Source organism: Dipodomys spectabilis, unplaced genomic scaffold, assembly GCF_019054845.1.
Source record: "Dipodomys spectabilis isolate Male_0828 unplaced genomic scaffold, ASM1905484v1 ptg000006l, whole genome shotgun sequence".
Taxonomy (NCBI): Eukaryota; Metazoa; Chordata; class Mammalia; order Rodentia; family Heteromyidae; genus Dipodomys; species Dipodomys spectabilis.
This window is the reverse complement of record NW_024870683.1, coordinates 7,376,178-7,391,096: the sequence shown is the minus strand read 5'-3', so window position 1 is coordinate 7,391,096 and position 14,919 is coordinate 7,376,178. Positions and strand designations below refer to the sequence as shown.

General features: G+C 39.7%; 1 protein-coding gene across 1 annotated transcript in view; it reads right to left on the bottom strand.

Moving 5' to 3' along the window:
• The window catches only part of LOC122124019 (phospholipid-transporting ATPase FetA-like), a 78,658-nt gene that overhangs the window by 35,835 nt on the left and 27,904 nt on the right, over positions 1–14,919 (bottom strand). The window contains exons 8-12 of the mRNA XM_042698608.1: positions 13,978–14,060; positions 13,121–13,279; positions 10,218–10,306; positions 8,865–9,061; positions 4,709–4,917 (exon numbers count right to left, since the gene is read on the bottom strand). Coding sequence (XP_042554542.1) covers positions 4,709–4,917; positions 8,865–9,061; positions 10,218–10,306; positions 13,121–13,279; positions 13,978–14,060 — 737 coding nt within the window. The remainder of the gene's footprint in view (positions 1–4,708; positions 4,918–8,864; positions 9,062–10,217; positions 10,307–13,120; positions 13,280–13,977; positions 14,061–14,919) is intronic.

The window sequence follows — 14,919 nt, the reverse complement described above, 5'->3', positions numbered from 1 at the left end:
GCTGGAGGGGATGTGGCCAAAGGGGGATGCTACTACACTGTTGGTGGAGTATAAACTTGTTCAACCACTCTGGAAAGCAGTATGGAGGTTCCTCAAAAGACTACACATAGAGCGCTCCTATGACCCAGCAATCCCACTTCTGGGCATAATGATCACAAAAAGGCCACACTAAAGCTACCAGCACAAGTATGTTTATCACAGCTAAGATATGGATCCAACCCAGATGCCCTCAGTAGATGAATGGATCAAGAAAATGTGATATATGGAATTCTATGCTTCCATCACAAAGAATGACACTGCCCCATTTGTTAGGAAATGGAAAGACTTGGAAAAAATCATATTAAGTGAAGTAGGCCAGACTCAAAGAAATATAGGTCCCATAGTTTCCTTCATTTGCAATAATTAGTATACATCTAGGATAATTTTATCAGATGATCAGAAAAGCTCAAAAGCTAGGTACATATGACCATATAAGATGATGCTAAGTGGGGCTGGGAAGGTGGCTCAGTGGTAGAGCGCTTGCCTTGCATGCCTGAGGCCCTGGGTTCAATTCCTCAGCACCACATAAGCAAAAAGAAAAAAGCCGGAAGTGGTGCTGTGGCTCAAGTGGTAGAGTGCTAGCCTTGAGCTGAAGAGCTGAGGGACAGCGCCCAGGCCCAGAGTTCAGGCCCCACGACCGGACCCCCCCCCCAAAAAAAAAGATGATGCTAAGTGAAATGAACCCCAAGATTTGGACACAGAGGTCTTTCTTTGTTGTTGTTGTTTTTAATGTACTAAGTGATTTTTTTTTCTTTGGGAGGTTCTTCCCCCACTATGTTATATCCTCTGTTGCATTGTACTTGATTTTGGTACCCTGCATCTTGTATATTCATTTATCTAATTTGGGGAGGGGAAGGGGAATAACAAAACGCTGAAACAAGGACACAGGATGGCCCATTGCAACAATGATACTCATAAGATACTGTATTGGAAATGAACTTTACAACTTTGGGGGGGTGGCAGGGAGGACTGAGGGAGTGGGGAGGGAAGAGATAGTGGGAGAACAACAAAAGAAGGGTTAACAATGTTCGACAAGAAAAGTACATATTACCTTACTCTGTACAGCATCTTTACAATAAAATAAAATTAAAAAAAATTCATTCATTGATGGGCATATGGGCTATTTCCATCTTTGGGCTATGGTAAGTAATGCTACAAGGTACATTTGCAGTATTTGAGTTCCTGTTTCTATTTTGGGAGGATACCTAGGAATAGTTATTCAAAGGAGGGTTTTTTGTTTTTTGGGTCCAGTCATGGGGCCTGAACTCTGGGCCTGTGCGCTGTCCCTCAGCTCTTCAGCTCAAGGCTAGCGCTCTACCACTTGAGCCACAGTGCCACTTCTGGCTTTTGTCTTTTTGCTTATGTGGTGCTGAGGAATCGAACCCAGGGCCTCAGGCATGCAAGGCAAGCACTCTACCACTGAGCTACCTTCCCAGCCCCTCAAAGGAGAGTTTTTAAGGATGCTTATGTCTGAGCTGGATGCCAGTGGCTCATACCTAAAATCCTAGCTACTCAGGAGGCTGAGATCTGAGGACCACAGTCTGAGGCCAACTCAGGCAGGAAAGTCCATGAGACACATCTCCAATTAACCACACATAAAAAAGCCAGAAGTGGAGCTGTGGCTCAAGTGATAGAGCACTAGTTTTAAGTACAAAAGCTCAGGGACAGGGCCTAGTCTGAGTTCAAACTCCAGAATTGGCACAAGAAAAAAGAAAGAAAAAGAAAGGAAGGAAGGAAGAAAAGAAAGAAAGCATGAAAGAAAAAAAAGAAAAGAAAGGGGGAGGGAGCAACGGAGGAAAGAAAGAAAAGAAGGAAGGAAAAGAAGAAAAGAAAGAAAAGAAAAGAAAAAAAGAGAAAGCAAGCAATCAAGCCAGCTTACCTTTTACTAGCCACCAGTGGCTCATTTCTGTAATCCTAGTTACTAAGAAGAGATCTGAGTATTTGAGATGTGAGTATCAAGATTCAATGCCAGCCCAGGCAGATAAATCTGAGAGATGCCTATTTTCAACAAACTAATAAAAAGCTGGACATGGAGGTATGGTTCAAGTGGTAGAGTGCCAGCATTTAGTGAAATAGCTAAGCAAGAATGTAAAGCACTAAGCTCAAGCCACAGTTCTGACACACATACACACACAAAAAGAAAGCTTATTTCTTCATCTTCCATATCAGCTAATCTTCTTGTCCCTAGTGATTCCTTTTCTTAGGCCAGTAATAAGGTCATTTTCTTGGGCCCTAGCAAATTTACCTTATTGTGAGGACAGAAGTTATTCATTAGTGGATGTATGAAAAACTTCCAATTCCAGGACACTTGCCAATTAGGAAAGTTACCTAAAAGAGTTCTGGAGTGTTTAGGATTCCTTTGTTATTTAATTTTTGTTGCTGTTTTGTTTTTGTGGTTCAGCAATTTTTTTCTATACATACATATATGTTGATTAAATCTTCCCCCTCTTTAAACACACCCCCTTTAAAAACAATTTAATGGTTTCATTTTTTTCTAGTTGATATGTATGAAGTTCTTTGATCACATCCTTTTCTTCTGCCTTCCTCCACTCCTCGTTTCCACCCTCAAAGAGTCCTCTGGTTTTACATTCATGTTATTCTTTTTTTCCCTTCTCTTAGGTCTAGATTTTACATTTGAGATAAAAATGTAATATTTGTCATCCTCAGTCTGGTTTATTTCAATTAACATGATCATTCCAATTTATCTATTTTTCTGCAAATGATTTAATTTCATTCTCCTTTATGTTTTTTGTTGTTGTTGTTTTTTTTAGGTAGGATCTTACTATGTAACCCAAGCTGGTCACCCCTGCAATGTAGCCCAAACTGGCTCTGAAATAATGACTCTCCTTCCTTACCATCCAAGTGCTTGGATTACAGATATGTAACCCCATGTCAGGCTTTGTCTAGAATTCTTCAACAGTGCTTAGTACAGATTTCTGCAAAAGTCCAGAAAGAACTTACCTAGTATACTGTCAGGTTTTACAGTGAACCAATGACTCAGAATCCTCAATAAAATCTATTCATACTAAAATAAGCCTTCAGTTTATACATGCAAAATTTTATTGGGCACGATAATAGAAAACATTAGTGGGGGGGGATCAGGGGGGAGGGGAGAGGAAGGAGGAGAGGGAAGATGGGAAGGGATGAGAAGGGGAAACAAAGGAGGAGGCAACAATGCTTGATAAGAAATGTACTCATTACCTTGCCCATGTAATTTTTAACCCCTCTGTACGATATTTTCATAATAATAATAATAAAGTAAAAAAAGAAAACATTAGCGTACTCTAGTTTTTGTCCCAGCTTAAAATGTTAAATTATTTTTGCTTCTGTCTTTTGAGACAAGGTCTTGCTATAGATGAGTCTACTGCCACCACTTCCCAAGCACTGGAATTACATCTGGACACCATTGTGCTCAGCTTACATTTTTCAGTTTTTTAAAATTGAGGTATGATTCATATTTCATATAATTAACTGTTTTTAAGTGTACAATTTGAGGGTATTCAGTGAATTTACAATGTTGAGCTGCTACTGCTTCTCTCTATTTGCATCACTTAGAACATCCCCTGTTCCTCTGCTAGCTTGTATATCAGGCATGAATATTCACACAGGACTTTAACTCTGTCTCAAAAACAAGACTATACTTAGGACCTAAGACAAAATGAGGGATTGAGCCTAAGAGATACTGATCAAGCTTTGATTGCCCTGTGAAGGCTTCTTTTAAAGCTATCTATTGCTCTACTGCAAAAACAGAGATTAGCAGCTTCAGTATTGTGCTGTTCCATCTGACTTACATTTTATTTATGCTTAAATTTCTTCTTCTCCTGCTCCTTCCTCTCACTCTCCTCCTCCTTTTTCTTCTTCTTCTTCTTCTTCCTCCACCTCCTCCTCCTCCTCCTTCCTCTCTTCCCTCCTCCCTTTTCCTCCCTCCTCCTTCTCCTTCGTCTTTTGTGTATGTGTGTGCTGGTCCAAGGGTTTGAACTCAGGGTATAGGCACTGTCACTGATCTTTTATGTTTAAGACTAGCATTCTACCACTTGAGCTCCATTTCTGGCTTTTTTGTTGCTAATTATAGATAAAAATCTCATGGACTTTCCTGACTGAGCTGGATTTGACTTGTGATCCTCAGATCTCAACCTCTTGAGTAGCTAGGATTACAGGCATGAGCCGCCAGCACCTGGCTAATTTTAATTTTTAATTAACAAATAATATATATATGGGCACAATGGTGCTTTCATATATGTGTATATTTTAAAATAATTACATTTTAAATGATTACAATTAATTACTATATATATCACTTCACATACCTTTTATTTTGTAGTAGGAACATTTTAGCAATTTTGAAATATACAATATATTGTTAGCTATGATCACCATGCTCTGTAATAGGTAACAAACTATATTCTTGCTACACTGAAAATTTCTACCCTTTTAGCAATATCCATCTGATTTAATAAGATAATGACCTGAGTGTATTTATTTGTCCTCAAACATGGGGAACTCTTGAGGACAAAATGTATGTTAATTGCTTAGTTACTAAAAGGCTTATAAGATTATAAAGTAAATGTAAATTTCAGAGGCTTATAGTTTACTTTATTAGTTTACTCTTGAAAGCAATCCATGGATAGAATTTCTTTAGGACTCAGGGAATACAAGAAGACATGCATACCGTAGCGTTTTCCATTGATAGAACACTTGCTGAAAATCATGATGTTCTGAGTCAGGGTCCCTGTTTTGTCAGAGAACACATATTGGACTTGGCCAAGCCCATCATTAAGGGTGGTAGTACGAGCCTGTGCTGAGGTGTTCTTTGGTGCATAAAACATCTTCCGGTCCCAGTTGATATAGTAACTGTTGCCTAGTCTTATTATTTCAATACTAAGGATAAAGCAAGAAAAGAAGGGTCCTGGTCAGAGCAGGACAATCAAAAACAATATCTCAGTTACCTTTTCTTTGGTGTTGGTCCTCGGTCTTCAACTCAGGGCCTGGGTATTTACTTGAGTTTTTATACTCAAGGATAGCACTCTACCACTAGAGCCACAGCTCCACTTCATGGGATTTCCTGCTTGGGCTGGCTTTGATTGTGATCCTCAGAGCTCAGACTCCTGAGTAGCTAAGATTACATTGGCACCAGGCTTCAGTTTCCTTCTTACAGATTCTGATGGAAAATGACTTAAATGGAAAGCACTCAACTTCTCTACTCCCCACAGCCATATCTGAGACCTATCCTTGCTACAGATCCTGCTAAACCATCTCCCTTCCCCTTTCCCTTGAACAAATGCATTGGGGATCTTGAAAAGGAGCCTGAGACCAAGACCATGTCTGATGCTGATACCCATATGAATATAGATGTGGCTGAAAACTTGAAACTCCTCAGTCAAAATAACATTGTTCACCCACTCCACCTCTTGCTCACCCCACTTCCATATGCTCCCTTCACTTTCTACCTAATATTTAAAGAGCCGTAGTTGTAAAAGGGGATGCTACATTTCCCCTTCAGCCTGGCTGAAGACTTGGTTGCCCTCCCCAGGCTTCACTCCTGAATAAAGCATTTTGGTCTGTTACTTTCTGCTCTTTCCTTATTCTGAGACCCTTATAACTCAGTTTCCTTACAGGTTCCATGTAGGTCAGGACAGCAATCGAAAATCAAAGCATCTTCCCTGGGAATGTAAGCTTCCTGAACAATCTTGACAGACCCAGAAGCTAGCTCATCAAATCTCCAACCTTGACCATTAACTCAAGGCTTTTATACCACCTGGACCCACATATACCTGATTAACTTACCTGAGATATTCCCTCCTTCCACTCTTTGTTTGTTCTTTAAAAAATGTGTTCAGGAAAAGTCATAATCTTGCTGGGTGTTGGTGGCTTACACTTGTAATACTAGCCACTTAGGAGGCTGAGATCTGAGGATTGCAGTTTGAAGCCAGTCCAGGTAGAAAAGTCCCCATAAGACTCTTATCTCGGGCTGGGAAGGTGGCTCAGTGGTAGAGCACTTGCCTTGCATGCTCGAGGCCCTGGGTTCGATTCCTCAGCACCACATAAGCAAAAAGAAAAAAGCCGGAAGTGGCGCTGTGACTCAAGGGTAGAGCACTAGCCTTGAGCTGAAGAGCTGAGGGACAGCGCCCAGGCCCAGAGTTCAGGCCCCACGACCGGACCCCCCCCCCCCCAAAAAAAAGAGACTCTTATCTCCAATTAACCACTCAAAAACTGGAAGTGGAGTTGTGGTTTAAAGTGGCAGAGTACTAACCCTGAGTAAAAGAGCTTAGGGACAGATCAAGTCCCACAACCAACAAAAAAGTCACTCTTAATTTCTAGAGTAACAGTTAATAGAATAATAGTAAAAGTTGACTTGTAAGCAGCTATGTTGGCCTATTTAAGGTTTATCATCACTGTCCCATGGGGGAGACACTTGTCATACCCAACTTTCTTTGTTTCAAGAAGAAGAAAGAAGCCGGGCGCTGGTGGCTCACGCCTGTAATCCTAGCTACTCAGGAGGCTGAGATCTGAGGATCGCGGTTCAAAGCCAGCCCGGGCAAGAAAGACCGTGAGACTCCTATCTCCAATAAACCACCAGAAAACCGGAAGTGGCGCTGTAGCTCAAGTGGTAGAGTGCTCGCCTTGAGCTGAAGAGCTGAGGGACAGCGCCCAGGCCCAGAGTTCAAGCCCCACGACCGACAAAAAAAAAAAAAAAAAAAAAAAGAAGAAGAAAGAAGGTATAAAATGGAAATAGCTTTTTGGGGTGAACCTCTGATAAATTTCAGATAGTGCCAATCTACCTGTGGTGTGTCTCCTCCCCTAGCAGCTTCCTTTTTATATGAATTTCCCCAGTGCCTTTGCCACACTCCTCCTCTGCAGCAAATAGAGTACATCATAGATTCTTTTTTTGCATCATAGATTCTTTATAGCCGACAAGTATTTCATACTTCAGTGAAGACTTTTTAACTGTATTGTTTTTGTCTTTTGATTTTGGTACTTGGGATCCAAACTATGATGTTGCACTTGCTAGGCAAGTGCTTTGCCATTGAGCTACATCCCAGACCTTTAGTGAAGATTTTTAAGGGACCTCTTTCCTGTCATTGTTCATATACTTAGTGTGTATTATTTTGGTTTGGGTTTTTGTTTTGCTGATCCTAGGGCTTGAACTTTGGGCCTGGGCACTGTCCTTGAGCTTCTTTTTGCTCAAGACTAGTAGTGCTTTACCACTTGAGTCTATAATCCTAGCTATTCAGGAGGCTGAAATCTGGGGATCATGGTTCAAAGCCAGACTACTCTGTAAAACTCTTATCTCCAACTAACTACCAGAAAAAGCCAGAAGTGGAGAGCTGTGGCTTAAGTGTAGAGTGCTAACCTTGAGCACGCCCACGGACAGTATCCAGGCCTTGAGTTCAAGCCCCAGACCCACACCAAAATAACAACAACAACAATAACCAGTGTGTTAGGAAGATAAAAGGGGCCAAGGAAATATTTTTCTTTGGTGACTTAAGAAACAGCCTTTACTATAAGCCCAACTTTACCTATTTCAAATTTTGTCCAAGGTACTTGTGAAAAGTGGGAGGAAACACACTTACTAAAGAGTCCAACTTTTAGGAGCTAAACTTAGGCCATAAAAACATCTACTTAGAATTTACCAGCTTATTTCTTTAGAAAAACTCATTTTGAGTTTTGATTGACACACAGATGAATGTTTAGAACCAATCCATCTCATTGCCAAGAAGAGGCTTAAGTAGCACCAAATTTGTCTTTTTTCTAATTATATGCTATAATTATGTACACTATATGCTCTTTAAATCTTTACTTTATGCAGGCTTGGTGTACAAAATACTCTAAAAAATATCTAGAGCTAGGTACTAATGGCTCATGCCAGTAATTCTTGCTACTCAGAAGGCAAAGATCTGAGGATCATGGTTCAAAGCCAGCCCAGGCAGGAAAGTCCAATGAGACTCTTATCTTCAATTGACCACCAGAAAACTGGAAGTGGTTTTGTGGCTCAATGGTAAAGCACTAGTCTTGAGCAAAAGAACTCAGGTACAGGCCCTGAGTTCAAGCCACATGACTGACAACAAACAAACAAAAATATCCACACAGACCCTATCATAGAATTCTGGACAAAGAAAGTATTTATGCAATCCCTCTCTCATTCTCTTTGTCTATGTATCTATGTATCTATTTATCTATGAATCTATCTATCTATCTATCTATCTCTGGGGTGTGTGTGTGTGTGTGTGTGTGTGTGTGTGTGTGTGTGTGTGTGTGTGTGTGTGTGTGTGTGTGTGTGTGTGTGTGTGTGTGTGTGTATGTGTGTGTGTATATCCCTGAAGGTCCTGGGACTTGAACTCAGAGCTTGGATATTATCTTTGAGCTTTTTTTGCTTTTTTTGTTAGCATTATACCAATTGAGCCACAGCTTGACTTCCAGCATTTTTGGCAGTTAATTGGAGTGAAGTATCTCAAGGACTCTCCTGCCTAGTTGACTTTGAAACGTGATCCTCAGATCTCAGCCTCCGAATAGCTAGGGTTACAGTATGAGCCATGGGCACCCAGCTCTAGATATTTTTTAGAGTGTTTTGTACATTAAGCCTGTGGAAAGTAAAGATTTAAAATGCATATAGTATAACTTTCTAAAAGTTCATACTCAAGGAAAGGGTGGCATTGTCCAAAAAAATATTCATTACCTGACTTATGAAATGGTAATCCCTCTGTACAACATGTTAGCAATAACAATAAAGTTATATTTTAAAAGTTCATACTTTACTTGGGAAATTAAATAGAAAATATGAAATCATGCTTCCCCCCTAATAATCCAATATGGTCAAAGAAACTTACCTGACATAGAGGGAAATGGGTACCATGGTGTTGAGAACAATGAAGTATGACCAAAAAATGAGTGTGGCAGACAGAAATGATGAAGAGACATAATCTTCCCATGGTAAAAAAATCTGGAAGTAGTAGCCTTTGTTGTATTGCCAAATGCCATGCCCAATTGCTAGGATACAACACATGGCACTTAACAACAGGAAGATCTAAGTAGAAAACACAAACAAAAATTTAATTGAATGAACATTATGGTTCTACCATTTGGAGTCTTGCCTGTCAACAAGTTTCTCTCTCCTTGGAGGACACAGAGGTCATATAATTCAGAGATCTTGAACAGAGTATACAGAACAGAAGCAAAAGTCCAGCAGGAGCTTTTAAGGGAGTTTTTAAGGAGTTTTTTTAAAAGAGCTTTTAAGGGAATAAGACTAACTAAAATATTTGAAGTACTAAATGAATATAAAGAACTATGTTGGTCTTTACTTATATTATTTAATACTTATAATAATACCTTTTTTGTCTATTCAAAATTTATTTATTATTTTTTTCTCAGTCACAGGGCTTGAATGCAGGGCCTGGGCACTGTCCATGGTTCAATGTTCATTTCTTAGCCAAAGAATCTGCTATTTTTCCAAATGAAGTTTCATAAAACAGCTATTTGTTAAGCTTTGCTACTTCAAGCAGGATGAAACTTAGAGCAGAACCCAAGTGATTTTTCCTATTTCCCCTGCAGCATAATTTGAAAATCATCAAGTTATTTTTTTATTTTATTTTTTTACCAGTCCTGGGGCTTGAACTCTGGGCCTGGACACTGTCCCTGAGCTTCTTTGGCTCAAGGTCAGTGCTTTACCACTTGAGCCACAGTGCTACTTCCAACTTTTTCTGAGTAGTTTACTGGAGATAAGAGTCTCATGGACTTTCTTGCCTGGGCTGGCTTTGAACTGAGATCCTCAGATCTCAGCCTCCTGAGTAGCTACAGATGTGAGCCACCAGCACCTGGCTGAAAATCATCAGTTTTAACAGTCCTCTATTAGTCCACATATATTTTTTAAGAGGTCATGAGCAAAACTGATTATGAGACTATAACGATATGTCTAAAGTGCTAAAAAAGAGTCCTTGATCTATTATGGCACCACTAATTAAAGTATAATATGTTATTTAAAAAGTATTTTCACCCCTCACAGAAGAGATGTCACCTAGATTCCCTTGTAAACTGAGTCTGTTATTTTCTGCTTCAAATCTTAGTCTGTGAGGTCCTAAAACTTGACATTTTTCAAAAAAACAAATTCCAAGTTGAAAATACCAGCTATTAATAAGAAAGATGCCTATTTGTAAAGAAACAAAGAGAAGTGGTCTTTAACTTACCCAGATGACAAGAACATTCAAGAGATGGTCTATATGTGTCCTTTTAAATGTAGACTTTCCACTATTCTGCATTAATTTGGTGTCTGGCCCTAAGTAGAACAGGGAGACATCAGATCTTAGAATATCTAAATATACTTAAAAGCCCTGAAATTGGATTGAAGTGCATCTTTATATGATCACTTATATTTTAACGACTTTTGTAGTTCCAGGGGATAAAGCCAGTAACTCAGAAAGGAATATTCATTCATTTCTAAGGTTAAGCCCAACCATCCTGAACGAATGAAGTCTATTAATGCTGACTTCTCTCTTTGGTACTTCAGCCTTCATTTTCAAAGATGAGTTAAGTCAGAATTAACATCACAAATTTCTTTCTCATCACTTGGTTTATTTAGCTTAGGGAAGGAATTTATTGACAAAGAGATTTCTGCTTCCTTCTGAGGAAATCCACCGCTAAACAAGGCTATTTTTAAAGTTTCTAGATAGAAATGGCAGAATAAAAGAGGCAATGCCAATGATTTCTCCTAAATGGAAGCTGGTCGGCTGAGACATCCCTGGGGCTAAGGGATAGACATACCATGTTTCTCCATGACAGTAAGTAAGAAGGCTCTAATGGCCATTAGGACTGGAGTTGCAAACTACTAACTGGAGATATAGCTGTAGACAAAGAATAGAAGAGCTTAAATAAACTGTAAGCGACAATTTCTCTGCATTTTTATCATCTGTTGTTCTGCCATACACTCTAATGAAGGAATTTCACGAATAGTACACATGGCGGGAGCTGGAACTTCCCCAGATATGTGGGCAATCACTGAATACACTGTGTTTTTCTTTAGTCTGAAACATTCTTTGAAGGATCTGAAATAATAAGAAGCCTGGAAACTACAAGGGCCACAACTTTTAGGGTCCTTAGAAAGACTTATTGTTTTCTACCCCAGGTTTTAAGAAGGTGAAGACCACTGTAAAATTTGAGCCCATTAAGCAGGAAGAACAGCTCAAGTCTACACTAAGTAGCTCAGGATGCTCTCGGCAATACTAGTTCTACTGAATGTGGGGCTTCCCAAAGCTGCCCTCTACTATGTAGCTACCACATTCTCAAGAGTCAAGGAAAGCTTGTGTAAGTTGTACCTCACTGTGTAAGTTGGAACCTCACTGTTATTGCTTTGGTTAAAAAAATCCTTAGGGTGAAAAATTAGTGGCCACTGTGTGTGTAGTAGCTGCTAAGTTATGGTGAAGAAAATAAGTCTACTTTACATCTTTTGAGTTCGAGAGCTAGGCAGTTTAGAAGCTGAAACTTTAAGCTCACGAACTAATGAAAAAGGCCCCAGCAGGGCCTTCCTGAACTCCTTCAGCTTTTCCTTAGGGTTCAAGTCCCCCCCAGCTTTTTTCCCATAGAAGTAAGGAGACTAGAAGCTCCAAGTTTAAGAGCACATTCTCTAGAAGGGGAGCTCTGTGATCTGAATTGAGCAGTCTTCTATGCTAAATGTGTGTTATGATTTGGATCTTAAGTGTTTCTCTAAAGCTTGTGTGTTAAAGGCTTGGCCCCCATCCGATGATACTATTGGGGCATGGCTGAAACTTCAAGTGGTGATAGGGGCTGGATGGAAGTTAGGTAACTGGAGAAATGACCTTGAAGAATATATTGGGATCCCAAACATATCTCTCTCTTCTGCCCCTCTCTTCTAAGCCACCACGATACAAGAAGCTTTGCTCCACCAGTCCCCCAAAGTGACAGTGCCAGCAATCATGGGTCCAAACTCCAGAAAATATGAGTCCAAATAATCATTCCTCCTCTGAAACTGTTTATCTCAAGTATTTTGTTACAGGGACAGAAAAGTGACTAACAGTGTTGTCAGTGCACATTGTCAATGAGGACACAGAATAGTAGAGTGGAACTATATTTTCCTGAGTCATATTATAACTCAAGAAAATCTCTTGTTCAGTATTATGAATCGTGTATCTAAACGACATCTCAGCCAGGCTCTGGTGGCTCATGCTTGTAATCCTAGCTATCAGGAGGCTGAGATCTGAGGGCAGTGGTCTGAAGCCAGCCAGGAAGAAAGGTCCATGAGATTTTTATCCTTAATCAACCAGCAAAAGCTAGAAGTAGAGCTGTAGCTCAAGTTGTAGGCACCAGTCTTGAATGAAAAAGCCAAGCAAGAGCATGACACTCTGAGTTCAAGACCTTGTACCAATATGCACACATAAAAATGGTCTGCTACTAATATAGCACTTACTTTCTAATATAAACTCTTCACATTATATTTTATATTCTTTTCAGCAATGAGCATGGTCTCTATTCTCTCCCTCATTGAATTAATCCACATGTATATTCTTCTTTGTCACAGGCTAATTTTCTTGTGCTTTGTCTAGATTCATATCCTCTCTGTGTCCAGTTATGTTTTGTTTGTTTGTTTTATTGTCAGTCATGGGGCTTGAACTCTGGGCCTGGGCACTGTCCCTCAAATATTCAGCTAAAGACTAGCGCTCTACCACAGTGCCACAGTGCCACTTCTGGATTTTTCTATTTATGTGGAGCTGAGGAATCGAACCCAGGGCCTCATACATGCGAGACAAGCACTCTTCCACTGAGCCACCTTCCCAGCCCTCCAGTAATGTTTGGAATTTCTCATTAGTGGTGTTGGAATACAAGTCTTCTTCTAACAGAAGTGGAGCTGATGTACTTGAAGCACTTTGTTTAGGAAATAGTGACTATTTTCTAAGATAATTTTTTCTTAAATATGTCATATAACTATCCATTTACCTTCCTACTTATCCTTAAGCCATAGTGTTCAGAGTATGAATATGAGTGTCATGTTCGCATATTGAAAACTAATTACTCATAAGTTGGCCCAAAGTAGAATCTACCAGGTTGAAAATCTGGCTGTGGCTGCAGAGACACTTACCAGTATAAATTACCAAGCCATAGCACCAATCAGTATTCTTGATGATGCAGCCTCGGAGCAGCAGCTTGTCTTGGTCCAGGAAGTACTTTTCCCCCTTATAGGTTAGTATTCCTGAGAACTTATCCAACTTGTTATTGGGAGGCTCACATTTCACTTCTCCTGCAGAAAAATAAAGGAACAAGAGTCATAGCTTTAAAACATGATGGAAGATAGCTCACCAGAAAAGCAGTAAAAAAAAAAATCCTCCTTCAAAATACACAAATTCCTTTCCCTTATCTTCTCTCAGATACTCCCTATTTCTCACCAGCTCCTTTCCTAAATGGAGACAAAGGTTTCTGGACATCAACAAAGAAATTTTGTATGTGATATGCATTACCCAAAGAGAGAAAAACCTATTATAACTTATGACCATCAGTACCTCCCAACAGTTGATCTCTGAAGAAACTATAAACTGATTAAAGAAAATACTGTATCCAAAACAAAAATATTTTATTTTTCCTGATTAGGAAATATTTCCTTTGTAAATATTGATGCCATGTTGAAAGTGACATAGAAAGTAAAATCTATTTACTTTTTAGAGAAAAGTGCTATTGACCTGGGGTATATCCTCTTAAGTGTTGTTTTGTATATGTACTCAAATATATGTTTTCAAAACAGATTTATGTAAGACATCCTATGTGGTCTTTGATCATCTGTATTTTTCTCCTATTAATATGTTGGAAATGTCTTTACATGTCAATATACGCCAACATATATATTACTGTAATGTGTTGTATAGAGTTTCCTGTTTGGATATACTGTATTTTATTTAGCCAGTCTTCTTGTGATAAAAGTTTGGGACCTATTTCCTAAGTTACCATCAAAGGCAGACAGTAGCTCCAGGTTATCTTTCATGTCATTGGTAACTGGGTTGGCCTGCTTCACTTTCAGGTTGGTTTCACTAGAGTTAAAGACACAAGATCAAAAGAGTATAGGATATATATACAACAGCAACAGAGGATAAGTTTTTCCTATTCATGGGGTTTTAGAAAATAGATGTTGCCAACAGAGCTATGTATCTTGTAAAGCCATTGTTTCCTGGTCTTACGGACTTAAGGAGGTAGCATAATTATGCCAGGATACTGAGTATTAATCCAATCATTCCCTCCTATCTCCCTCACACTCTACATACATCATCACAATTTTAACCAACTCAGGAGGTTTAGCTGGTCAGCTGCTCAAGAGATTATGAAGTTATCACAAAGATACCTTTCAAGTATAAAAATTCAAAGCTGGGCACCAGTGGCTCACACCTATAATCCTAGCTACTCAGGAGGCTGAGATCTGAGGATGGCATTTCAAAGACAGCTGGGGCAGAAAAGTCTCCATGAGACTTTTATCTCCATTACCACTCAGAAAAAGCTGGAAGTGGCACTGTGGCTCAAGTGGTATAGTACTAGCCTTGAGCACAAAGAGGATCAGAGACAACGCCCAGGCCCTGAGTTCAAGCCCCACAGCCCACACACAAAAAAAACCCTTCAAGAACAAAAGCAGATGTCAGGGGATAGTGGCTTCTACTTATAATCTGACCTAATCAGGAGGCTGAGATCTGAGGATGAAGTTCAAGGCCACCCTCGGCAGACAAATCTTAGAAACTCTTACCTCCAATTAACCAGCAAAAATAGAAGTGGAGGTATGGCTCAAGTGGTAGAGTGCCAGTGCCAGCCAGGAGTGAAAAAGCCAACGGAGGTGTGAGGACCTGAGTTCAAGCTCCAGTATTGGTGCATGTACACATGTGTGTACATACACATAAGCACAGA